The sequence below is a fragment of the Cebidichthys violaceus genome, unplaced genomic scaffold (assembly GCF_023349555.1).
Source record: "Cebidichthys violaceus isolate CVI_PGR_0920_01 unplaced genomic scaffold, fCebVio1.0.p SCAF_20, whole genome shotgun sequence".
In the NCBI taxonomy this organism is placed as follows: domain Eukaryota; kingdom Metazoa; phylum Chordata; class Actinopteri; order Perciformes; family Stichaeidae; genus Cebidichthys; species Cebidichthys violaceus.
The window spans coordinates 3,140,845-3,168,580 of record NW_027176373.1 but is presented as its reverse complement, the minus strand read 5'-3'; the positions used below and the strand labels follow the sequence as shown (position 1 = coordinate 3,168,580).

Sequence of the window (27,736 nt, the reverse complement as noted above, 5' to 3'; positions counted from 1 at the left end):
ATCAAGCCTGCCCCCACCAGTTAGCACGTCAAATTGTTCCCAAAGATGGTTTCTGTAATTTCAAGTAGTTCTATTAATGCTGATGTATGATTATTTTTGTGACAAGTTTGGTTTTAATTTGTTAATCTGACGCTATAAAAAGGGGATGACAGCTACGTCAACATGGAGCCAGAGAATCGGGATCTGGATGGAACTTTAACTTTCCATTAAAAAGATCTGTATATAAGGATATTTACATACAGACTGTGGTATAGTCACTGACCATATCGCTAGCCAGCTTAGCAAAATCTCCTGACAAAAAAGTTAACCAGCTCTGTTGGACCATCATGTGTGTGTTCATATCCATATGCAGATAATATTTCTGAAACACAAACTCGTAGTCTTCGTAATTGAATATTAGTATATTTGATCATAAATGTATATATTAGGTTTTCTCCAGCCAAACAGATATTGTGATGCTATCGCAGCAGCGATGTGGCTCACACGCTAACAAACTGCTACCGCGTTTGGTTAGTGATTGGCTACAGCGCAGGGACGTGTGGTCAGGGGAGGCATGTCATCATGAAAAGTAAAAAACAAATAATGACAAAATTAAATAGAAATTTATATTTCTCTACAGATCTGTGCTATAAATGTAATTTCTGTATGATTCCAATCATTTTTTATAATCAAAATCACTGAATTTGCGCATGTCCTGTTTAAAATAGGTGAGGCAGCGACAAGCTGTGCCTCATCTCAAATCGTGAATCCCTCACTAACTTGCTTTCTCATTGTTTGTCACCACTGTAATACTTGTAGACACTTTTATTATATGTCCTTTCTTTCCATAGAATAGGTAATGTATTTCACGTGTGTGTAGAACATATTTAGTGTTACTGATCTGACATAAAACCGCAGTGAAAAAGCACAGAGGGGAGGCAAACAGTACCTCTGCCTCACTGAAGGGGCGTGCGAGAGCCCACGGGTCTGGTTCATGCTTGTTCTGTCGTTGCTCTTCTTCTACAACTTCTCTTCTTCTTATATTTTGCTTTGACCACAAACATGTAAGATTCAATATCCAAGCTTAAAAATGTCTCAAAAAACAGGGAAATATGACCAAATCAACAGCAATTCAACGTCGGACAGGTAAAGTAACCTTTTATGTGTTTGTTGTTCTCTTTATACATCCGGGGTTGTTACGCAGATTATCGTGGAATCTCATGATTTTCGCGGGTGGCGCCCGCGAGCGCTCCGCTTCTGAAACGCTCCCGGTGGAATCAAATATGTACCTTGTTCTTGTGTGTAAAGAATGCTGATATGAAATATGAAAAACAACCGGTAGTGAATGTGCAAGCTGACAATTGAATGGTGATTTAAGCTTCTCTATTGGGTTCATATATTTGTAAATCTGACTCGAGTCAGCGCCTCACTGCTACAGCGGCTGAACCTCAATACCGCAGCTCCAGTCCGACGATCACTACTGCGCAGACTCTGGCTCAAAAGGATCAAAATGGCAGCGCCTGTATCAGGGATATTTTGGCTTCCATTAGTTGGCATAATTATTTTCAACCAACTCACTTTGTAATTTTCAGTTTCAACTTTACAACCCTTTCATTTGGCCACGTCTTTTCCACTTCGCTCTGTTTTTCCCTCACCCGAAGAGATTGGCAACAACCTGCCACCACCACTTATCCACAGATTCAGCAAAGAAAGAAAGAAAAACATGACGCTTACACAGGAGCTGTATACATCGAGCTCACATACGAATACTGAAAAAAACCGTACAGCGAGCTCGTGCAGAGGAAAGTCACAGGGGATGTTTGAGGCAGCGAAGGAGGAGTGGATGAATTGTGTGAGTGGAGTGCTGAAACAACCCATGGCCCAACTTGCATTATTCATGCTGGTAGGTTTAGATACATGTGTCTAGCTCTAGAGAGTTTTAGTAATCCATTTAGATTACACTGTGTGCCACACAAATGCAGTAAAAGGACAGACACTAAAGTGGGCTGTTTGTATACGGAAAAGAGGATTTTTATGTCATCAGTAACTACATTACATACGGCCAGGTGTTTATCCATTAGCAGAAGCAATTAACTCAATGTAAATGATGATGAAGGTGGCGGATGTGTTGCTGTGATAATGGTGTTGATCATGATGATGAAATAAGAACAGAAGATGATTTTTCACTTCATATGGAGGATGAAGAACCGTCAAAATGGAACTAGGATAAATACATGTAAAAGGATCAACAAAGTGGCATTTCATAGCTCGTCGTCATCATACATCACACATTAGATCAGTGGGCGCACCTGCCTCACCACTGGGATGCTCTTAGTGTGGGGTGGGCACAGCCAGAAGACTATTTTGTTGTGCGTACTTCACAGCACCTTATCAATTTCCCGGTGACTTAGATGTGAGTTCAACATTTAATAAACGTGTGAACGTACAACGATGATAGAAGAATGTTATTTGTATAGTCAAGTGTTATTATCAAAACAACACTAGGCAAGTGAATTGTCTGGAAGCTGTATGTTGGTAATATTATACATAGTTCATATCCTGGAGATACATATGAGCGATTATCAATTCTGGCTTCTTCCTCTGAGTTGAAGACCTCCCCTGTTATTGAAAAAGTATTCAAACTCTTGGGTAGTCACTCTTGGGGACATATTTCTTCACTACAATGAACTTCAGTACTGCAGTTTTGAGTAGATCGCACAAACACTGGTCTGCTGTCGCAAATACTTACCGGCGCACCGCATTTGAATTAATTCACAACTGAAAATAGTCACCAACAAATGCACTATTTTCTCTGGTTTGAGTAGTATTTGCCAAAAACTAAAATTCCCATGTGGTTATTGGAAATTACCTATTCCTTTAAAATAAAAAAAGTAATATTCATCATTTGTATTAAAGATTTACCAATAGGTTAGCATTCACACTCTTTCTAAAGCTAAAGAGTGATACCGAAGTAGTAACAAAATGATCCTGACACAAATATAGTGCAATAATCTACATATAATTAGGCTGGAGGTAATTAAGTATTTTCTTGGTCAATAGACAGGCTGTTAAAAACAAAGTCAATCATATAGGGTAAACAAATCCAAAATACTGAGGGTGTTAGGCAGTCAATCAAAAGACAGGCAGATGGCCATATATACACAGGAACAGACAGGGAAAACAGAACAACAAGGCAACAAGGCAACATAGACAGTCTGGCAGAGGCTAACTAGGCACTGCAGTATCCCCTATATACTTGAGCTAAGTACAGATGAGGTGCGACTGAACAGCAGGACCGGGGAAACTCAACAGCAAAAAGGTGCAACTGAAGGAGGTTAGAAGAATTCAGAAAAGACGAAATAGTGAGGAGGAGGAACTAAAGGCAGAGGAAGGAGGAGAGGTAGACGGAGCAGCTGTCGGCCTGACAAGATTACCTCAGCTTTTTGCGCAGTCAAAATCTCATAAGCTGTGTGTACAAAGATGTCTGGGAAAATGGTGACTGAAGCGTTAGGCAGCCATTATTTCTGTACTCACTGCATGCACATATCTCTTTAAATCTCATCAGTAGTCTGTACAACAGGTTTCTGCAGATGTCCAACTTTTCATTCGGTGAATTCTCTTTACATCTACCTCTGTGTTCTAGCATAGCGTGCAACACACTCTTATATATTGTTCTTATCTCCCTGGATTGTGCTCACTATTTCTCTAACTCTTTAGCTATCCACAGTTTCTACATGCATACATTTATTAGGGGTATTTATTATCGGTTCAGTACGTTTTCAGTACAGCAGAAAAGCAGAAATTCCAAATCCTCGCTGGTGAGAGTCTCAAGGGGGCGTGTCCGAAGAACATGGCTCTTCATGTCTTGTTGAGCGCATTATATTTCCCACAATTTAAGCTTCTGCATTTTCCAAATGCAATAGCATTGCTCAAACGTATTGTTCGGTTTCGTAATGCGTACCGAACCGTAAGCCTCGTACCGGACGGTTCAATACGTATGTGTATTCTTACACCCCTAATATTTATGATCCTCTTCACTTTTTTATCTCGGGCCACAAGCTGTGCAATTATGTATCCAGTGACTTTGGCTACGTGTGAAATATCTCCACAGCTATTGAATTGATTGCCAAAAAATATTGTATGTTGATGATCCTCTCACTATTCATCTATAACACCATCATCAGGTCACAATCCTTGGTTTACAATCAAACAATGAGTGAAAAAAAACAATCATATCACTAAAAATTCATCTTTGATAAGAGGTGTATGCTCACCCCTAAGAATCTCAAATTTCTTTTGCAAACAAACTAACTTTTAAAGCTGACTCCATTAAGATACCTTAAGAACCTGCAGCAACCCTTTGTTGTATGCAAAGTAATTCTGCACCTTTGATCAGGATCGTCACTATATTACTGCTGTTTTGAGTCTTGTTATACAACAACAATATTGAAGATAATATGCAATACCCAACATCTATAAATGAAATGGCATACATCAATTGCATTACACACACACACACAAACACACACACACACACACACACACACACACACTTTGTCATAAAGTAGCCGAGATGTACTGATTAAGTCATTATTAATGTTACAGACACTGCTTATTGTACAATTAATAGCGTAGCTCTAAATGTCAGGGGAAGGAAGGCGTGTAATCAATTCCCCCAGGTTAAACAAGCCCACCAGTTAAGCATCTGATTCACTGTTGCCTGTGACAGTGAATGATGGGGTGGATGTTTAGCCGTCAGAGATGCAGCTGTAGGTCTAACTGTTAAGCGGCAGCATCATCTATTTTGGTGGGCAGAGATTGGGGAATTGACAGCATATTGTCAGTGTGTGATTCGCTCATCGCAGGGCAATCATTCCCACACCTGTCCTGTGTCAGGCTGATGTTGCTCTCCTTTCCTACGTTCACTCATTCCTCTGTTCCTCGCTCACTGTCTGGTCTCTCTCACTTATCCGTTCTCTTTGCCTGTTAGACAGTGACTCTGGGCCGGGGCACTTCTGCAGGGGGATTAGACAGATCAAAGTGGGTTAATCGGCTGGCCTACCATTTCAGGAGGCATCTCTCCATTCACTAACCCCACAGCTCTGTTTGTCTGTGTGCTTTTGCTCGCACTCAACAGATCTAAGTTTTGGCACAACTCTTGTTCAACGGTCCAATGCAAAGTGCTCCGCTCGTTTCCAAGTTCACAGGAAATGTACAATTTCTGCTCTTTACATGCGTATAGTCTTTAAAATAAACTTTCAATGGAGGCTTACTTAAACAACAAAACTACTTGGTTAAGTTTTGGTAATAAAACCACTTGGTTCTATTTCGCTCTCTAAGAGCTGTCGCTATTGGGTTGATCCATTCACGCATGCACAGTTGAGAATATTTTTTCGTGTGGACGCGTGTGGACGCAAGAGTGTTGCCTGCAAGGGCCACTCTTGCGTCCACACTTGTGTCATATATAGGAGCGTGAGGCCATTTTTTCTTCAGCGTCACGCAGTCAACACATGAAGAAGTAAAGAATATGATAGACGTCTAGCGGTGTCCGTCTGTGTACCTGCTGCTACATCCTCACGACGGATCTTCATCCCCGCTGCGGGAGCTGCCGCGGATAGTGGAGGCCTTCATGGCACTTCTTGTTCAAGGTGGTAGTAGACTTACCAATATCCTTGCAAATACTGCATATTAAAGAGTGAAAACCCAATCTACTGTTTGCTCAAATGTTCCACAAGTTATTAAAGCCAATAGCCAGCAATTATTCACAAAAACAAAATGAATGATGCAAAGTCTTGTGCGAGTCTTTGCCAGCAAGAAAACATATCAACTTAAGTGAAAAAAGGTCCACATATCAGAGGAATTTATGAATCTGCTTCATGAACGTACAGAGTCAAGAGGACGTAAACAACAACACAGCCCATAATGACTAAATGCCTTAAACCAAAGGCTCAATGTCTATGTAAACAGCATCATGTGCAGCGTTGATCAATGTTTAATATTCACTGACAACTATTTGGCTTTGGCGCTGACTGGAGTATTTTTCAGTTATAGAGCTGGAATGGCTCTTGTCCAGATGGTTATTTATTAAATCTATTAAAAGTGGTACATTATCTCAGACACTCACAGTTTGCTTTGCACATATATCACCAATGATAAGAACTGGAAAGAGAAGCAGGTCTTTTTGTCACTGTAGGTGTTGTCCTTGGAGAAACATTTATCGATTGTAGTTGACCATCTATAGTTTAGAAAGCCCCCTGAACGAATGTAGTAATGCATACAGAGAGATCGTCGAGGGTCAGGGACAGACGACTGAAGAAAGAGTCAAGGATGAGGAAGTCAATAAAGAGCACATTGTTTACAGCAAATTTAAACATTCGATCACTCCTGCCTTGAGTGTGTAAGCAACTGCCCTGTGTTGTGTTAATAGAGACAACACTCATCATTGTGTGGGACCTATTTTTAGATTGTTAATCAAGGTAACATGTTCAGACTGACACACTCAGTATGATATCCACTAAAGTGTGAGTAGAGTGAGATTGCTTCATTTTCGGCTCATCCACCTACAGTGACCTAACAGAGGTCAAAATCATGCATGCAAGTGTGTTTGTGGCAGAGGAGGCTGTTCCACAGAGGCAGAGGAGGTACGTGGTCCTGTATTTTTGATAAGCAAGAGGATCACAATAATACTAAATTGTACGTCTGTGCATCCTGCTCGCCAATGTGTGGACTTTAGACGATGGGCGGCCGCTGGATGACCTTCGTGCTGCCGGCATCAGTTTTCAACGAAATATTAGAAATAGGGCTGCAACAACGAATCGATTATTAAAAGTGTTGGCAGCGAATTTCATTATCGATTTGTTGCGTCGCGCGATTATTACGCCACTCAATAAGTCGTGGAGATGTTTGAGTATAAAAAAAAGTTGAGAGCAGAGCGGAGGTAGAGGAAAGACCATCGGAGAGACCCGTAACGTTGTTCTGAAACACACGGCGGAGGCAGATAAATCAGTACGACGTAAGTCATCCAAGGTGTGGGAGCATTTCACACTAAATACATCAAAAAAGTGTGTTAATTGCAAGATATGCAAAAGCGACATGGCACGGCACGGGAGCACCACGGTGATGATTCAGCACCTAAAACGTAAACATGTTGGAGTCCTTGATGAGGAGGAAGAGTTCAACAGCAGGTTAGTCACTACAGAATCCTACTGTTGTTCCGTTTTGAAGAGAGGAACGTAACGTCCCTCCAGTAGCTCTCCTGGTGCTGCTGTTTACTCCTTATCCTGCTTGAGAAGCATGACAAGTTAGCGTTAGCTCGTTAATAACAGTAGTAAAACGGGTGGAATAGTTTGCAAGACTAAAGACACGTTTTTATTCACTCGCCTTTTCCCCGCCGATTCATCGATTAATCGAAAAAATTATCGACAGATTAATCGATTATTAAAATAATCGTTAGTTGCAGCCCTAATTAGTAACTCTCTCTCTCTCTCTCTCTCTCTCTCTCTCTCTCTCTCTCTCTATATATATATATATATATACACCAATCTGTAAGAACAGAAGACTCCTGCTACTTCTTTATGGTGAATAACATTAATGCTAATGTGCAAAAGAAGGAACTGACAGGATTGCATTTCGTTACCTTCTACGATTTCACGCGACATGTAAACTAATCATGTGTTACAGTTTTTTGGTGAGTGAACCTTCAACACTAGTATTGTTTTATTTATATATTAGCCGGAGCCGCCCACCTTTGACCTCCATTTTTGAATTTTAGAAAACTATGGGTGACGTCACAGAGGCTAAGTCCATGTTTTATACAGTCTATGGTCTGAACTTTGTCTAAGTAACGTCTGTGTAACTTAGTGGTCCAGCAAGTTACCCAATTGGGCCGTACTGCACATTCCTTCATTGTGATAGTTGTGATGGACGCAGGCCCAGATTAAATTGGTATGAAGTGATCATAATTAATTAAAAAAGATAGTGACACATATTGTGCGTGTAATGGGAGGAGGCCCAGACAATGTTAAGTATTTTTGAGAAAATAAATAAGAAACAAATGACGTTGTCATTTTGAATCTACTCTTAAGAAGATCCCCAACTTCAGTTTGTCATCTTCCTGTCCACTGTCAAGTCATTCAGGCTTCGATATGGTGTTACAAGGGATTAACTGAGTGTCAAACGGCTGGGTCGAGACTAACTGAGTAGGTAAGACTATGATCTGACGCTGTGGTGGAGTTAAAGCCCACTAATTAAAGCAGCATTGATTGAGGCTGATTAGCAGCTTGCCACCCAACACCCATACACCTGATCCCACTCCTGTAATCAAGTACACAGACACACAAACAGAGTAAGAGAGAAACGCTCCGAGGCTAGTATGAAGCAGAGGGCATGACATGTAAGGGTCATGAGGTGAACATATCACTAACTTCACCCTGCACTGCACAGATAAGCTTAAAGCAGTGTATGTTTAAGTGTCAAACTGAAAACTGTCTAAACCTCAACCATGTTTTTTCATCCACAGTTTAACTAGAACTACTTAGTAGCCAATCAGGATTGGGTATTTATCCATACAAAGATATATATATATATATACACACACACACACACACACACACACACACACACACACACACACACACACACACACACACACGTGTATCATTGCTATCTTGGAAGACTTTATCATGACGATTTTATCACTTACCCTACCATGTGTTATGAAATTGTATGTAATACTTTTGAATTTCCAGTTTCCCCATCTACATGTGGCCAGCAGTTTTAAAGGTATACACAGTGGAACGTATTTTGAAAAAGCTGCATTTCGGGGGCGTTTGATAATAACACTGTGGACGAAAGGCCAACGCAAAGAGAAAATTCTGCATTCTGAAAGGTCTTGGTATTTGATATGTGTGAGATAAATGTGTTTTTTGAGTTACATTGTGTGTGTGTGTGTGTGTGTGTGTGTGTGTGTGTGTGTGCGTTTCTTACAAGCTGAATAGATATACTCACACAGTTTCTGCTGTTTTGTCTTGTCATCAAAGCTTTATAATTGGCCTTGTGGGTCATTGTAGTTGTGCTCATGTCTAGAACTATCACAAGAACAACTGACAGTTGTCAATGGAGCACAAGATTAGATTCTGCTTTATCACAGCTTGTCAACATACAAGAAGTTGATAATGGCCAAAAAAGGAGAGATGGTGGGTGTGGATTGGTTTTCACACAGCAGCTGAACATGACACTGAAAGCTGATAATGGGATAGCGGCGAGCGGGATGTACGGCAGAAGTTGCTCTTCGAGGGATGCGTTTGCCATCACTTCACTTTCTTTAGTTGTCTGCGTTTATACGGATATGTTATATACCAGTGATTTGCAATTGTACAGTTTTATTTTAGTACTGTATAGTACAATTTGACAAATCTGAAAAAAATAAATCATTTTCTTCACAGCCTTGCTTGTCTGGGTCTTAAGTTAGAGCTTCTTTTGTAATTATCTGTCTTTTGAGGCCAGGAAAATGTACAGTGCAAGAGCAAGTGTTGCTGTTGTCTATTGGGCTGTTAAAGGGAGTTTAACATCAGCAGCAATGCTATAGATGAAGCCTGAAAGAGTCTCCAGATTTCTTTTGTGTTCAGCCTTATATTGTCCGCTGTGGGAGTGAATTCCAACTAGCGGTTAGCCAGGCATGCAAGTGTTCCTTCAATTTCTCCCACTTCTGCATCTCCCACACATGAAGATTGCATAGAAGAAATGCATGTCCATTCTTTTGTATTTGCGTATGGGGTTTTATTCTGAGCATTGATTCCCTAAGAATATCCTAAGTGTTCCACGTGTCTGTAGCATTGCAGTCCTAAGTGTGTTATTGCTTGTTAAGTAGCTGGAGAGCTTGCAAGAAACGGGCAGGAAAGGTAGTCGACTCATATGTTTTGTCACCATCTTGTTTTCTGTGGGGCAGATTTTGTACTTTTAAATAAAGTGTTCTCTGCACTAAATGTTGCCAGTCTGCCCTCTATTTGATCAATGTCAAACTTAAAACAAGAATTACAAAAAAAAAAGACTTCTTTCCACTGAAAACACTAAGTAAAATCGGGATTGTATTTATTTATTTAGTTTTGCCATGAAATGAAAAACAAGTCTATAATCTTGATGTCTCTCACAAGTTAAATAGGTCAGTTAGGGTGAGATGAGGAGAGGAACAACTCCCTTGAAAAACAAATAACATTGTGAGGATTAGTGTTAAACAGGATGCATGTTCGTGTTTGTGTGAGATGCACTTTCATTCCAGAGTACTATGGATATTAAGGCTTTTTGGTGCTCAAATCAAGTTATTGTTCACTATTATTATTCTTTGTTGCATGCATGAAACCAAATTTCAAATACTTTAATCGAGGTGTTTAACATGCCAAATCTTTGAAATAGCACAAAAATATGAAAATATTATCATCACGCAAATAAAAGGGCTGATTATATAGAATTGAACATGTTTTATACTGTATATGTTGTATGCACTTGTACACCTAAATCAAGTTACAGTGCAATCTGCCAATACAAATTCTGCCACAACTCTAATTGTGTGGAAATGGATTCAATTTAATTCATGGTATTTAAAGAGCTGAAAAGTGACAATAATAAAACTTAGTAAATGTCAAATGTCCCAGGACAGTCTGTAAATTCCACAGACCTCCATATTAACTGTTGTTTTCTTAGGACTATTTCTTTAATAAGAAATAGTCAAACTTTCACAATATGTTTTCTATAGTACGTTTTGCCACTTTCAGCACTGACTCTGTCACACTTGGCTCTCTCAGCAACTAGACCTCAGTTCTTACAAATTATTTCTGGAGATTCCAGAGGTTTTCGTTCAAGCCGGTTTGAATGAAAGTCATTTGAATTGAATATTTTATGCCATATGTTTGCTACAGTTGAAATGGGGACGAGTTCTCGCATTGCTCTACAGCTCGCCAGCCATGCTATGTTCGTTCCTCGCGCAGTTTCTTTGTGTTTTTGGCAGGTAGTGTGAAAATGCATTGAATTGATTTCTACACTACCATGTCTCTATAATTATCTATGTATGACATTGCCACACACATAATTACTTCCCTACATTATCAACAGTGGACTATAATTCTACACCTAATCTATTTATTTTTTGTATTATTATTTTAATATATTACCCAAGAGGGGACTTGCAACCCTGGCCAATGTGTTTCAAAGTGGAGCCTGCAATGGAATTGTTTGTGTTGAACACAGAGTGAGGGGGGACCTGAATACGTTACTTTCCTTAAGCTTTGTGTTTAGTCATAGAATGGAATTATATTCTTGCAATCTTTTTTTATAACACAATTACAAGGATAGGAAAACTAGATAAATAAATGTGGAATATTATTTCCTTGTAAGGATAATTAATTGTGCAAATTAAAACTTGTTTTGGGGTTTTAAAATACATGTTATACTTCTGCCTCATAGGTAGCCCTTCATTTTACTGCAAGGCTTGAAACTACTCAGGACATCCACTGAAGTTGATTCATTTCGAGATAATACAAAATTGTGATTATGGCTGAAAATCTGCACATTTTTGTTTTAAGGAGTCTGTAGCCTGAAAGCCTGCCTTGGACTGGAAGCCATTCAAACTATAGAAGAGTGTGAAAAACATGATGTGTTAGAAATGTGTTCAAATAGCTGCAGCTCCCCTCATGGCTAAATTTGGAATAAATTCACTAACGATTTTAGACATGATTTTAGCATGTTAGAAAAACAATTGGACTTACTAGATGTCCCCTGTTGGCCCTACGGTCCAATGTTGAATCTGTAACTACACAGAGGTCCATGGCTAGGCAAGGGAACACACACACACACACACACACACACACACACACACACACACACACACACACACACACACACACACACACACACACACATTCTGAAGCTGACACCCTCCTAAAGCACCCCTGTGTCTCTTGTAGGTCATTCCAACTGTGAGGAGATATTGCTTCTTCTAGGGTGTCCTTGCTCAAGGAGATACTGTATGCAGGCCATCAAATCTGAGCTCACACAACTCTGTCCATAGTCAAAGAAAAAAAAGACAGGAGACACACGCCTTTAAACTGGATTTGTTTAGATATAGGCTGTTAACCAGTGTTCTGTACTCATTTAGAATCTACGCGCAAAATTGATCCACAGATGTCGATGCGTTGCATTATCTCATTGTTGACAATGTGTATATGTGGTGTGTGCTTCTTGGTACTCTGTTCGAATAGCAATCAGCTTCTTCCTCAGTTCCCCAGACCTCCATAATGCATGAGCTGTGGGACTGCTCCAGTGGATTAGGGTATTTATATGTGAGTTGTGTATGTGGGGATAGTCAAAGGGCAGCTGTCTAATGCTCTAGCAGGCATTTTGGCAAGTTTGTGGTAAAACAGACGTACATCTGCGCATCTTTAGCTGGACAATGACTCCACATACACACACACACACACACACACACACACACACACACACACACACACACACACACACTCAAGCAGGAGAAGCAATAAATGGGACAGATGACATGTGCAGACACAGACTAATTTTTTCTCCCACTTCTTTGGCCAGCTAACCTTCCATCTAGTTTGAATGACAGTTGAGAGTGAAATCCCAATCAACTTCTTCCCTGTCTTCCAGCGGGCTTCAAAAGGCACCCTGATAATTTTCCTTCTGCTCTGCCCTCTCTTCTCTTCCCCCCCACCACCAACCCTTCCCCCCTTGGAATTGCCACTCCACTCTACTCCTCTCAGAGGACACAAAAGGGCCTGCAGATGCTCCAATCGACTCTAATAAATAGTACGTAGTGAGTTAAGCTGCACCACTGCCAACTGGCAAAGCTTTGGACCCGTGCTTTGGGAGAGCTCTGAGAAGGGAAGAAAGAGGTTCCTTTTAAATTTGATTCACCTTCAGCAGCAAGCTCTCTTGAAAGCAGAGTCCAGGCGGGAGTAAATGAGGAAAGAGTAGTGAAGGAAAATGAAGATGTATTAATAAAAGAGGGATAAGAGACGCAGAGAAAGTTTGATGGAAAGGGAGGTTAGAGAAAGTGCAAGTAAACAAACAAGAATCTGGGAATTATTCAAATCTGTGATCGAGTTTCTGACATGCTATGAAATAAGGAAAAGACCTTGAGGGAAGAAAAATACAAAAAGTGTACAGTCTAATAGCTTTGGTCAGAGTAATGTCGTTATGTAAATTCAAACATCAATCAAGGAATTTGAGTTATAGATTGTCTTTTTTATCTATTTTGATGTATTTTTTTGGGGGGCTTTTGCTGAAGCCGTCAGTCTGACTGTTGGGTTAAAAGATATCAGCATTATATATTCTGGAGCAAACGGACCAAACGAAACCCCTGCAGCAGCCCCTGTATGCTTTCCTGTTGCAGATTTCAACATGCGGTGCACAAGCTGTTCCAGATACTGTGCTGAATCCTAAAGACTCCATACACAGAGCCCCAGAGACGGGGGAATATATGTCACTCAGCTCTGTGGGGATGGGCATGTTTATTATTAGGCGTCTTTGGAAATGCTGCGCCCTATGCCAGGTTCCTCATACCCTGTCGCTGACAGCATGAGGACTGTGTGAGACAGGAAATTGAAAGCCACTTGTTGTTGGAGGGCTTTTTTTTGGAGGAACTGAAGTAGGGGGGTGATAGAGTTTGGTATGGACATATGACTGAGTGGTGGAGCGAGCACATTTCCTCCCCTCTGAAGGTATTGTAAAGAGAAAAGCAGAGGAAGAAAGACACAAAGAGGATAGAGGTAGAGGAGGCAGACTCCTTTTGGATTCAGTGCCACTATTCAAGGTCAGTGCACTATAGAAATAATTTAAAGTGACACATACCTCTTTCAGAAAAAGAACATATTCAAGATCAAAATCATATGATAATCTCATGGCTTGTCAATATTTTTTTAAATATCAGTCCATGCAATCATGCGGTTGATTTGGTGCCCTGTTATCGATATGCAAAATATGACAATTTTGGAACTGAACACTCCCAATGCTATATTGTCAACAAGCTTCGAGGAGGAGCTATTCAAATCTGAATGTGGCCCGCCATAAAACACCTCAGAGGCTGATCCAACACCTGGCTTGTTCTCTAGACAGCTCCCTCGCCTGTGTCTGTTTAGTCAGAATGATCTAAGCCATTCACACTCCCCACCAATATGTTCCCACTTCCCTTCTTTTTTTTTTTTTTACTGCATGCAAATAGATGCAACAGCAGGTCCTCTGAGAATGAGATGGATAGATGGGGACGGAATACAGAGAGAGGGGATGCTGTAGAGAAACGTCGATGGAAGAGGGTTCGTGTAAAGGAATGAAGGGGAAAATGGGAGATGAAATAGAAAAGAAATGATCGGAAAGAGAGAAAAAATTTACATTTGGGGCAGAAGAGGAAAGGGATACAAGAGGAGGGAGGCCATTGCTGGTACTGAAATCAGAGACTGGAATTGAGGAGCTGTGAGAATAAAAGCAATTTGCATCACTGCTCCATTGAGCTTTCCAGGGCCTTTCATTTATTCCACCTCTAAACCCCCCCCCCCCCCCCCCCCCCCATCTCTTCCAGCAAACTCACCACAGCATTCCACAGCTCTCAAATGGAAAACTGGCTTCAAGGGTAGTGGGGACAAAGCGATATATATATATATAAATATAAATATATATATATATTTTTGGGGTTTTAATATCACACTTTAGGTTGATTTTGGTGAACTTATCTCAAACAGTTGCTACACATCCAGCAGACACACAACAACATTAGCATCCAATTGGGAGTTGCATTTCTGTCCACCTTGTAAATGTAAGTAGAGAGGATCATATCTGGTTCTTCACTATGCTCCAACCTGCTAGTATCTAACTTTTGCCTTTCTGCCGTCTGTGTTGGGCAGGTAGCCTACAGGAGATATTTAGAGCATGTTTGCTAAAAACAGCTCTCTGCTGTGAGAACAGTGACAGTGAACCAGCGCAGTAAGCAGGTCTCAAATCCAAAACCATGAACTGAGAGGTAGAGCTAACAGGGAACTGCAGAGTTGGGTGATAATTCTAAGTGGATTCACTATGATCAACCCTTTTCACATAATAGAAGGTGATGTGATCCATTGTTATTACGAAATTATTCAATATAGTCCCTATAATCAAGCCATTTGTTGCCTAAACCTAACCAGATCAGAAAATATGTTGTCTTTTCATTCGTTATGAATTGCTTTAAAAATAAATCCCATCTCCAGGGACATCGCAAATTATGAATAACAAAGCAAAAAACAAAGTTGGAACAATTGAACAACACACAAAGTAGGATTTGTAAGAGTTCTCAAACAGTCCAACTAAATAAGTCTAATGTTAGTTCCTAAATCTGTCCTCAGCCCAAGAGAAGCCATGTGTTGCGGGGGTGGAGATGAGATGTGAGGGGTTAGTGGACAGGGCAGCTCGGAGGATGAGTGGGGTTGACGAGGTCAGAGTGGGCAGCTGGAACATCTTTTTCTTTTTTTTTCTTCTTTTTTTTCCCAATTGTTTGTTGTTCTCCACAAGTTTACACTGATCGCAGCTGAACTATTTGGGAAAGTAACAAAATGGAGAAGCTGGATTGTTGGTATTTCTTTAATACTAAGAACATAATGCTAGACGTGGAGGCCGAGACAGCTGTAGATCGTTCATGGCACAGAAGAGTCTCAACAAGCGCACAGCATGTGACTTGTTATTCGTTTGTGCAAGGTGAGATGGTTACTTACTAACAGTGTTGGCCTTCATTAGTCTCCCTGGCATTCAAATCCTGTCCAAGTCGAACTGTAAAATCCATGGCATGAAATACCAATATGAGATTTTTGCACAATTTCGCTGCCTGAAGAGCTGACAGACCAAGCATGTATTGTACGTACAGCATTGTCTGGAATCGTTGCCTCTGTCTGAGAAAGTCTGGCCCCACAGTGACTCTGGCAGTAAAACGGGCCTTTTCAGTAATGAAACACAAACCTGAGCTTTGCAGACATCATCTGGGTGGGACTACGGAGCGTGTGGGATGGGCCTGGTCACAGATTATGCGTTCAATTAAAAAACATAGAGCCTCAGGGAAGAACGTGAGATCAACCGTGCCACACCGATTCGGTGATCGCCAGTTGACTCCTTAAGTTCCCATCATTCACACGATGGAGCACTTCAAACGTCAGACATCTAACTGTCATTTGCTGTCCATTGCTAAATTACAAGTTGAAATTCACCACTCACCAGCTCAGACCTGGTATTAGTTTAAGCTGTGAACCTGAAACACCATGTGATTCTTGCAGCTATTGGGTTTGCTCATCTAATGTGTATTTTTCATTTAAAAAAAAAAAAGGCTACACTTCAGACTCTAATTTCAGACTTTTGGTTTTCCAACTGGACTTGAACGCCTAAAGGTGTTTTCACGAAGCAAAGTTTTTCATTTATGTTCCACAATGTCCACACTAACTATTTTCCAAATCAGCGTAAATATCAGAGACTGCAGGCTTACATTTGGCCAGAGCTGCTTTCACATCAGAAGGGACCCTGGTCATTATGACTCATTGAGGCTTTTCACCCGTTTGGATGACTCGAGATGTCGAGGTCAGAATTTCAATGCGTGTTGGATAATCATTGGAGGCTGCTTCTTTTGCCTCTCACTGGCTCAGATAGCGACTGCGGAGCGGTGATGCCGGTGCCTCTCTCGGTGTACAGCACATGGCGTCAGTGGGCCAGGTGAGGAGAGTCTCGTGATCTAACGGCGCCAGATTCTCCCCCAGCAGTGGAGCGCACCCTCGCAGGCGTTTGATGATGATGTATCTGTAGCTAATGTGTCATGGCCATGTGTGCTGAGCAGTTGTATTAATTGTACATAATGCAAGTGTTTTACATAAAAAGATTGACCTTTAGACCTCTTTTGAAGGTTTGACTTCTTTTTTTCTAGTTCTGTAAATTTATATCGTCAACGAATGTAAGTAAATTGTATTTTTGGATTGAATAGACAATAACAGGAGTAGCAAATATGAACAAAATTGACTGATTGACTTTTATGAAATAGCTTGTGCGATCTGTAAGAAATGTATTTAACCAAAAAATCTTTAAAATGAGGAAACGGCACACAGTAGGAGGCGTGCTGTGGAACTGTATATTAGTTATTAGTCATAATGGACTCTTGCATTCTGTAATGGCTTAGAGTGAGAGAATATAATGATTACTTTGTAATGTCCTTTCCTTGGCAGATTGGCAGCACAGCATATCCTGCACTCATAAATCCAACATCATTCTTCCTGCATCGCTCTCTGTCTCCTTTTCTTTATCTTTCCAATTCTCTCCGTCTCTCTCCGACATAGTTTATGTACTGATGCTCATTATGACTGTTGTTATGACAGCCTCCCTTGCACTTACACGCACACAGCCGCTGCAGTTATTCTGGTGATTTACAGCCTCCTCCTCCCACAGAAGGAGGAGAGGGGCACACTATAGCTGTCTTCAACAACAGCTTTATGTTCACTGTAAACTAGCCACAGTGGCACCTCCACAGAGTTCGTCCCACAAAGCAAACCGCAACTTTCTCAAGTATATAGGCCTGCAATAAGAGGCTCTCAAGGATGACAATGGAAACATTCAATCTTTAATAATCACGCTCTCCACGTCGCATAGTAGCCTACCTTCTTACTCCATCGTGGAGTAAGAACGTCAGCTTTTTTTTTTTCTTTTTTTTTTATCGAACCTCTCACGACTACTTAAGAGTACTTCAGATTCAAAACGTGGACACTGTGGTGAGGAGAGCTGTGCATGTGCCAGAATGGCTGATGGCTTTTTCAAATGATGCATATTATAAGTGCTGGGGCTGGCAAGAGATGTAATATAAAAGATCATGATTCTTGCTATCTAATCCCTGCTGTTAACATATTGCAAAGGACATATTGCAATATTACATATTGCGTCCACAGTGCCAGGCGACAATCACACCTGCATTGTTTGCTTCTATATTATATTGTAATCTCTGAAGCACAAGAAACACACACACACACACACACACACATATATAAATAAATGTTCCATCTATAGAAAAGATGTAGCGTGTATTGAGACAAGACGAGCCGCAGCGATTCATTTATTAACCGATTCGATGTCAACTATTACATTACTGGGTATTTTCTGCTTTCTTTACTCTTCTATGATAGTACGCTGAACATCTTTGAGTTGTGGACAAGACTATACTATACAATTGAAATGTATAAGTATATATACATATTCAAACTAAAAACTTAAATAAATGAACTAATAATACTAACGACACAGGATGAGACACGGTGTGTACATAGAAACACAGAGAAGCCTCTCTGATGTTTCATACATCACAGTAAACCCGCCTGCTTGATGTCGTGTATTGATGAGTGCAGCGATGGTAGTTAAGGAGGACTACATGGCAACAAGCATCTCTTCTGCCACATGAGCTGCGGTGCACAGCATGCCAGAAAGAGTGTGAGCTGTTACATAACCACCGACCAGGGATGGAAGTGTTGCGAGGGCAGCACGTGCAGCCGAAGAGCCGTTGGTGGAAGTGTAAAGCAACCAAGATATTAGACCTCTACAGTTATATAGTCTATAAGGAAGACACGATTATTCTGCTATGAAACTCCCATTAATCCCATTCAGTTTTTTCAGCCTGGATTAACTGAATTAAGTCTATTCCCATTACAAATCCATTTACACTGTTGAACGCCAGAATTACCACTAGACTATTTATGTCTTTTGAAAAAAAACAAAAAACAAAACGTTCAAACTCGTGGTTGTCAGCACTCCAAGCCAAGTAAGGTACGAACAACAACATAACAAAAGCTATTTGTCAAACAAGGGCTTCACTGAGAAAACCTGCCCCTGCTTTCCTGACTCCATCCAGTCGATATCCGAGCCTCCGGTTCCCAAGGTGCTGTCGGATGTCAGATCTGTAGCCGACGGGCATATTCAAAAATGCATGTTCAGCCTCTTCGCCAGGAAGTGGATGTGCCAGTCATGACAAAAAGATCCCTGAGACAGCAAGTTTATTTCACTTAGTTTTTCATGGATGATTGGTAGGCTTCGTACTTCAGTGAAATACATAAGCATCTGACTGCTGGCTTAGCTGTTTTAGCGCGTCCTAGATTTAGCGTCACGGACTTTAACTGCAAGCTATCAAACTTCCTCTATTTGTTTATGAATTATTAAGCTCTTGTATGTGTTTCAGGTTTTGAGTGTTTCATCATAACTAGAGAAAATGTATCCTTGTATAGTCCCAACAGCCTGCATTTGAGAACATCATCATCTCTACGAATGCTTTGGATATGAACTTTTGAAGTACAGTAATTCTACTGGCCTATATATATATATATATATATATATATATATATATAGAGAGAGAGACAGAGAGAGAGAGAGAGAGAGAGAGAGAGAGAGAGAGAGAGTTAAAAACGTGTTTCTCACCACAATGCTTAGTATGTACGGATGTACTGTATGTGCAAACCTACACACTAGACATCGCTCTATAGCACAACTAGTGGTGACTGTGATCTATACGTGTTCCAAATAAAACAAATCCACACAAGCTTGCCTCAGTAACACTGTAGCACAGATAGTCTTCTTCTTCATCTTATCCATGCATGAGGAAGGCAAACATGCATAGTATGCCCAACACACTCTGATGTATGACTTTGCTATGTAAAGCAGACATGTGCTGTCTGTGCTTGACTTGTGATGTGATGCGGGAGGATGGTCTACCGTTCTGATTGTAGGAGGAAAAGCAGAAGAAAATGGGTGAATGTGTTATGCAAGTACAACATAGTGAGCTCATTTAGCTTAATCCCAGAAAGACAGCATCTGTCAAAGCAAATAGAGCATATAGGAGATATTTTGTGAAACTGATTTTTTGAGGTGGCTTGGGGGTTTCCTGTGGTCTCTTACACATTCTCACACTAATACATTACATTACGGTCATTTAGCAGACGCTTTTATCCAAAGCGACTTACAATTCAGTATCTATCTACACACCGTAGACGCAGCTACGGGAGCAATTTTTGGGGTTAAGTGTGTTGCTCAAGGACACATTGACATGAGACTAGTTGACCAGGAGCCGGGGCTCGAACCGCCGCCCCTCTGATTGAAAGGCGGCCCTGCTCTCCACTTAGCCACGGTCACCCAGGCCATGTGTCAAATAACGCGGCTAAAGCGTGGTTGACGTTAGCTTCCCTAACTTGACTAATGAGTCACGCAAGGATGACGTGACTAGCGACTGACAAACAAGTCATGTGACCAAATACTGATGTGACAAAATTTCAACGGAACTTTTATTTTCTAACAGCTGACTCCTGGACGAAGTGTGTTTGTTTGACCCTTCCACCACCTCCATCCCTTACGACGGCGCTGTTTGGACTATCCTCATTTTACACTGATCGTCGTATAAAAACGCTAAACGTGCGGCCGTCTCAGACTCCGGGGAGCACTGACCAAGCTGCCTTATTTGACTCATTTTGAGTAAGAACAGTTTGCTATGTGTGTCACATCCACAAAGACAAACAAATATAATGAACAAGCTACAAACATATTTTTATCATATATTAACAGACCCAAACTCTCTCTCTCTCACACAGATACACACACACACACACACACACACACAAACCATCTGCCTCTCTGTCTCTCTTCCCCTCTCTGACAGGTACATGCTCTTTCACACTGTCTGTCTAAACCTCATGTTTCTATGAAAAGAAGGAATTCCCCATTGCCTTTTACTGAGAGTTTTTTGGCCTTTACTCCTACTGTTCCATTTGCTTTTAAGTGAACTTCATCCAATATTGAAGCCTAGTCTGGTCTAATCTGAGTGTTTGTAGTACAGAGCAGCTGTGTAAAATGGTCACTTCTTGGAATAACCGTGTCTTCTCTCTCTTTTCTCTCCCTTTCTCTCCCTCCCTCTCCCGGGCCGCTCCCCAATTCATCTGTCTCCTTCCCGTCTGATTTTCTGGCTCTTTCCCTCCCTTCACCCCCCTTCTGTCCTCCTTTGCTCCCTCTCTGTGCACTTTCAGGACTACACACTGACGATGTACTTTCAGCAGGCCTGGCGAGACAAACGGCTGTCCTACTCTGAGATCCCCCTCAACCTGACCTTAGATAACCGGGTGGCTGACCAGCTCTGGGTCCCCGACACCTACTTCCTCAATGACAAGAAATCGTTTGTCCACGGTGTCACAGTGAAAAATAGAATGATCCGACTGCACCCGGATGGTACCGTACTGTACGGGCTAAGGTGAGATTCATTCTCTGAGAGTACAATTTTTGACTGCACAACAAGAAGAAATTGTTAGATGTTTACATTTGCAAATAAACACAAAAATACGTAATATCTCCCAAATGCTGGATGAACATGGCACCAGCTACAATAATAGAATGATAAACTATGCGCTAAACATTGTAGTAATGGTAAACAGTAATTTCTACTTCATGTTGTCAGACACTTCCCATTTTAACATTTTGTCAATGTACTTTCATTTTTTTAAATCAAACAACCTGGGAGAAAGAAAAGACAAAAAAATAAATAAAATACTTCACCTTTAACACAAGAATGTGTCAATGATTGCTGCATCAGTCTCAGTCAGTAATTAGCTCATTAGAGCCAGATGAAGAAAACTACTGATGTGAGGTGCAATATTGCCCCTGAGCAAAATTAGAATGTTGATGTAGTGACCTACTTGAATCCTCATTTTCTGGACATGTGCACATCACCAACTAAAGGCTTCTGTAACACTAAATTGAGCCCTTTTACAAGATAACTGCATCATTTGTATCACCACCAAAAGTATATATAAAGCATATATATAAAGTTTTACTTTCTGTTTTGTTTTTGCTGAAATATATATATATATATATTTTTGCTATCTAATTTATATTTCATGTCTTATCCTCAGAAAAAGTAATTGTAACCTGACAGAGAGAAAGTGAGGCTATATGTTGTCTTCATGATTATGTCCTCTCTCTATGCATTAACCAGTTGGAATGCTTGAGTTCTCCAGATAGAGAACTTCCATTATAGAATCAATCAAATTTGTACATTTTTAAACTTGTATTTGCATAAAGAAGTAACTTCTTCGTCGTATCACAGGCAGGCGGTCAAAGAGACTAGAAGCCATACTGCAGCCTGCTATACAAGGGCCGTAGACTTTGAACAACTCCCATTATCGCTCTTAACAACAAATGTCTTGTGTTGAAGTATGGCCTGCTGAAATAATGAGCAAACCAACGTCCACCAGGAAACAGTGCACTACTACTGCATACTGTCAGTTTGCAAGACAAATAAAAACACATTAGATAGCTTAAAAAACGTACTGCAAATGTTCTACTCGTCAAGAAGTTGACATGACCCTTGCTCCTCATTATTACTGATAATAAAACACTGTCTGGCCTTGGCTTGTGAGCATTACAGCTTCCAGCACACGTTTTTTTTTTATTTTCTCTCTCCGTTCCCCTGTCATTGCTCAATCACATGCACCGAAATGCCCCTCCAGACACTAAGAGGAAAAGGAACATTTTGAATATTCCCTTATAGACTTCTTTTCCTCCTTTTCATCATGACAAGCTATTAACATTAAATTGACCACTGACATTATTTTTGACCGCAAAATTGGAATTCTAATTAAGATTTTAGTTTGAATGAATTGTCAGACGATTGAAACATCCATTTATCTTAGGTATGTCTCCTACCAGAGAACAATTGAAGAGCATCTGGTTGTAATGTTTTACAATCTTCTTAAACGTATTGGGATGGATGAGTTTCTGAGATTTCTGTCTTTGTTGAATACGACTTTTACAAAACCTAAGGTTTGATCTTGTCATTGTAAACATTCCTCTTGGAGGCCACTTAAGAAACTATTCTGAATATTGCCCCAAGCTGGGACTTTTGCATGTTTGACATGTTTGACATGTTTGACACATCCCATCTGTTTTCCAGTTGCCAAAAAACAAAACCCCAATAGTACAATATAAACTGATTGACTTATTCCACTGAGTTTCAACCTCTCAAAGTTAACATGATTACAGTGCACTTCTCACACCTCACTGATGTCTCATCAGTTCATTTTGCAAATAGGCCTCTGATGCCCAAACTATAAAAAGTTATTGAAAACCATAACATCTTAATGGCCATCATGGCAGCACATTGGCACTGCTGCGGGAGAGTGAAATTAAATATATATAGAGAGAGACAACGAAACACAGAAGGGGAGAGAGGGGTGTTAAGGAGAGAATTAGAAAGAAATCATGTCCGACTTTTTGTCGTCGTCATCAATGTTATCCGTCTTCATTGCTCACCCAATGCCCATTTACAGTGTTCAGCATGTTGTGATTTGAAGTCCAACTGTTTCTGATTCTGAACACTTAGTTGCTAGTAGTTGCTGGATATGGTTAGTGTTGTAGTTACAGCAAGAGCAGAGGGGAAGGGGAGAGAAAAAAGGGCAGTCATTTCATCTTTAGAGATAAAGAGATATGTACGAAGGAAAGAAAAGAAGTACAGAACAAATTCCTGCGGCCAGCAACTTCCCCTCTGAACATTACATTTTGTTGCACTTCTTGATCTCGACACACATTTTACTGTACATGGAACAAGTGCTCTGGCCTTGAGTTAAATAAAGAAAAAAACTTGAGGACTTATTTGCCAAACAAAAGCACAGTAATTAGGTCCTTAAGTGTTTTATTGCAGGGGGTTAGGGACCTTCACTTGAGCACATGCAGTGTCCAATTATGCCAGCACATTCACGAGAGCAAGGTGAATTAGAATCAGATTTAAAAAAAATAAAAAAAATTTACACTCTGATACATTTATTGCTTTCAAATTAAATCAGAAATCCCCTGGTAAAAAAGAAATCCTGCTGTCAAATTTACAATTGGTTAACTGACATAACCATTCTTCCTGGATCATAGCTGGGTTTAAGGTATTTAGCAGACACTTGATTGTATGAAAAGGCAAAGCATTACACATCAGATTCATTCACACAGGAAAAACAGCATCAAGCAAACTGCCTGACGGGTGTTTAAGTTATTTGATGCAGTGTGGGAATAAAGGCATTTTCGAAATAAAATCAGTGACATCCTAGACACACTGTACCTAAATACTGTCAGTCCCCTAGGAAGTTAATGGCATTTAATACTAGGGCAACGTCTGCTGTTCATTTCATAACAATGGTGCTTGATCACAGCTTTGCAGTGCTTCCCTTGGAGATCAGTGCCAATGTGCTCATTGCCTGGAACATCAAAAGTAGACAAAAGCACACAGAAGAAAGCTAGAGAGGCAGCAGCAGATTGTGAGGGTCAGATGATGCTGAAATGGAACTGAAATAGTGCAAATCGTCCCTGTGTCAGGGCATTTTACTTCAATCGGATAACCTACAGGATCAAACCAACTATTGAATCCAATATTCACTCGGAATATTTTCACATTTCCCATGCACTGCAGACGTTATGACAAGTCAGTGCACATATTAATTTGGATGAAGTGGGATTAGATTGAAATAGGGAGAAGAAATCCATCACCCTTGACACTCAATATCATGTAAGTAGGATGACCAGATTTTAACAAATCCTAAATTGGGTCATGGGATCTTGCACATGTCAGTGAGTGCACACAAATCCACACAGCACATGCAGATACAGCATATTACTGTCCACTGAAAGCCTAATACAAATTATGTAGTTATATATTTGTTATGCCAATAAATAAGATTAGACTTCAGTGGTCTATGAGATGAAAATTGGGTTATCGCAGAACGCAGTGTTATACCCATGCACCATACAAATTAAAATATGAATGATTAAAGGGGTAATGCAAATTATAATGTATTTACTCTAACTTCATAAATATACAAATGTGAATAACTATATTTGAAATTATTAAAAGATGTATTCAGTATTATAAATACGGGACAAAGTTGGAGTTTTGTTGATGTATTGAATGTATTTTTCTTTTTTTTCTTCCATTTTGAGGATTATAAGAGAAGATCAATGCCACACTCATGTATGTCTATTCCAAATATATCTAGAGTCAGTATAAGCTTAGCTTCACATAAAGAAGCAGCGCTAGAATGACACTCTCCAAAGTTCAAAAATACAAAAAAAACATCTCTGAGTCTCACAAATAAACACATTGCCTCTTGTTTAATTAGTCTGTACACAAAAATAAATATAAAGAAACGGGTGAATAAAGGAATATAAAAACAACATGTCATGCTTTTACAAAGGGTTACGTTCTGGAACTATTTCTAGGCGATCAACAGTCAGACATTTTCACTTCCCAGAATCACAGTCGTCACCGTGAGGTTGCCAGGTAACCAGCAGAGATGCTGCACAGAAGTGGTGGGCGGATGGACAATATGTTATTCATCAAGAAATAGCTACAGCTTGTAACTCTCCTGAAACAAGTTCTGTCTGAGTGGTCTGAGAAAGCAAGTTGAAAAAGCAATGTCCAAAGTGACAGTTATAAATAAAGTTAGAAATTATCATAATTTATGGCACACAATGTCACTTTATGAAGCAACCTCAGAGTAGACCTACTGAATATTGATCTACAACTTGAACAAATAAAGTTTTTTTTTTATTTGTTTTTATCATCAGACTTTAAATTGCAAAGTTAGTATAAGACAAAAGTTGTATCCCTACACTTCTCCTGACCTGTGGCTTGTAGTGGCGCTCATTCTAAACCTAGCATCACAGTTAATAGTTCATTTGCCACAGAAATACAATAACAGACTTTAACAAGGAAATAGTGGCCACATCACCTGTAAACACAAAAAGTGAGATACATCGTTGAAGAGAATCTTCTCATTGTTTTTTTTTGTTTTTTTAAATGTATTTGAATGCAAGTCCATGGATGCCGATAATAGAGAAAGCCACACAGACAGAATGCACTAACAGCTGATAGATATTCACAGAGACACACACACACTTACACATTTTCCTCCCTTGAGGGGGCTAAATATTTTTTTGCCTAATTGTGGGGTCCACACACACACACACACTGTATTTACCATTGAACTGCTGATTCATCCCAGGAATTCATTGTGGTGGTTAAAAGGATTGTTTTTACATAACTGTTGGCTATTGTTCTTTTCCCACACAACTTGTAACACCCCCACATTGATCTTAATCCACCATTTCAAGTGTTTTTTTAATCTGGAAAAACAGCAACTAGTATAAATTAACTTTAGGGAGTATACTAACAGTGTAAAAGCTAATCATGCCAAGCCTTAGTATTTTTGCGGAAGGGTAGGCCTGAGATGTAAAGGAGCGTCTTACATTTGTTCTTTATCAGGGTTGAACAATGAGCCTTTCTGACAATAAGTTGAGAAAGTATTATTTAATTTAAATAATTAATATGAATGATATTAGGTTGAATTAACATTTACAGAAAATGCCAAACAGAATAATATGCCTTCCAACATTAAATAGCAGTGACTTGTCTTGGGAACTAATAGGGAATGTGTGCTGGAATTAGACTGAGAGTCATGAGACTCTTATAACAAGCCTATGACTTGTATGTAATATCGGAATCTGCAAGTAACCAAAAAACTAGAAAATATTGCTGTCAAATAACAGTATAGGATTACAAAGTAGAATCAGAGGTATAAAGTAGGAGCAAATGTTACTCAAGTAAAATGTACTGGTATTCAAACACAGACATCTATGGGCCAGCATTATTTGATTTTCCTGGAAGTGGCAAAAAACAACTGTTGCAATGAACACTAGCGATTGGGACAAGGATCAATGGGTATTAAATACTGTAATTAAGTTTTAAAAAAGTGGATTCCGTCTTATGTAAATATCTTGAGTTAAAAATATTTAGTGACTATCCACTAAGCATGTCTGTTCCTGAGTATGTGATAAACGGTCAACACATTTACTTGGCCAGAATCCCAAAGATTGCTGGAAACCCTTAAGGCTACTTGTCCCTGATTTGACCTCACAAGTTTGATCCATCCGGGATCAGAGTCTTCGAGCAAAACCTGGTAAATATGGAGGGTCACTGCAGGTGACGCAACATATGGGGCTCAGTCGGTGCGGTTGGCAGTGTCCTCAGGCAGCAGCCAAGCACTAAGACAGAGTGAGAAATGTGGCTGTGCATCATTTAAAGGATGGGAAAAGCAGGAAAGAGCGAGACAGCTGCAGACACAATCAGGCACTTACACACACATAAACACATCCACAGAGTGACAGCAACATAGCAAACATGCTCAGGGGCACAGATGCACACACATAACCCCACACAGACATGCATAACCTTAACCTTTCCCACACTGTCTTTTTGAAGACCCTGCCAGAGGCTCTTGCTCTCAGTTCTACACCGCTGACTCCATCTTGACACAGAGATCAGAAAGTTGCCAGAAAGTAACTGGCAATTTACTCCTTGGTTAAACACTTGGAAGCCACTGTGCCCCATCACCAGCAGCAAATCCATCAGAGAGAAATAAATGCTGACAAAGACAGGGGACAAGAAAGAAAGAAAAGAAGAATCCATCTAAACCTCTTAGGCTAACACAACCTCCCTGCGTCACTCTGGGGGGTGGAAACCCCTGAGGTGTGTAATATTAAACAGCATGTTAATGCTGGAACTCTTCCCTTTGAACTTCTTTAATGCTATTAAAAGGCACAGTAGTGAGAGTTCCCTCACTTTACTCACCTGACATCCTCTATCCTCAAATGTTCTCACATCTCCTCTCTTTTCATCAATAAACTCCTGTGCTATCTT

The 27,736-nt window shown here is 40.2% G+C and overlaps 1 protein-coding gene across 1 annotated transcript in view; it reads left to right on the top strand.

The window, feature by feature from the left end:
* Window positions 1-27,736, top strand: part of LOC137876265 (gamma-aminobutyric acid receptor subunit beta-2) — a 60,137-nt gene that overhangs the window by 7,720 nt on the left and 24,681 nt on the right. The window contains exon 4 of the mRNA XM_068715686.1: window positions 21,033-21,253. Within this exon, the coding sequence (XP_068571787.1) occupies window positions 21,033-21,253 (221 nt within the window). The remainder of the gene's footprint in view (window positions 1-21,032; window positions 21,254-27,736) is intronic.